This window comes from Orycteropus afer, unplaced genomic scaffold (assembly GCF_000298275.1).
Source record: "Orycteropus afer afer isolate SDZICR_OR568_19922 unplaced genomic scaffold, OryAfe1.0 scaffold00713, whole genome shotgun sequence".
In the NCBI taxonomy this organism is placed as follows: domain Eukaryota; kingdom Metazoa; phylum Chordata; class Mammalia; order Tubulidentata; family Orycteropodidae; genus Orycteropus; species Orycteropus afer.
Window position 1 is genome coordinate 55,355 of NW_006922300.1, and position 568 is coordinate 55,922.

Genomic DNA, 568 nt, shown 5'->3' on the forward strand with positions numbered 1-568 from the left:
GGCTGAGGTAGTAGGGTGGAGTGCGGCTGGCCTGACAGGACCCCCTCCTTCCCTCCATCCGACACAGGGGTCAGTGGGGAGCTCATCGAGGCCAGGGCTTTTGACATGTGGGCTGGAGGTGAGTGGCAGCTGCAGCACTCCTGGGCTCTGCCTGCAGGTGACTGGTGTCCCCCCCGGACCTGCCCTCTGTCCCTCTGCTGGGGGCTTCTTGAGCATTTCCTGGGGCCTGGCAAAGGCGAGGAGCGGGCGGGGCCCTCTGCTTTCTCTCAAGGTGGTGCATTCCAGCACGGACAGCCCTGGCTTCACCAGCCAGCTCGGCCCTGCACTCACTTGGTGACCCTTGGTGGGGCATGTCCCTGGGCCACACCCTCCTTTAGTCCCCTCGCTTGGACAGCGGGTTGGAGGGCACTCAGGGGTGCCTGATGCTCTCTGTTCATGTCACCCTGCCCCCCAGATGTCAACGACCTGCTCAAGTTCATTCGGCCACTGCACGAAGGCACCTTGGTGTTCGTGGCTTCCTATGATGACCCCGCTACCAAGTAAGTGGTTCCCCGGGTGTTCTGGTTCC

The 568-nt window shown here is 63.2% G+C and overlaps 1 protein-coding gene across 1 annotated transcript in view; it reads left to right on the forward strand.

Moving 5' to 3' along the window:
• The window catches only part of FAM3A (FAM3 metabolism regulating signaling molecule A), a 5,036-nt gene that overhangs the window by 2,437 nt on the left and 2,031 nt on the right, over positions 1–568 (forward strand). The window contains exons 6-7 of the mRNA XM_007957138.2: positions 68–118; positions 455–539. Of these exons, the coding sequence (XP_007955329.1) occupies positions 68–118; positions 455–539 (136 nt within the window). The remainder of the gene's footprint in view (positions 1–67; positions 119–454; positions 540–568) is intronic.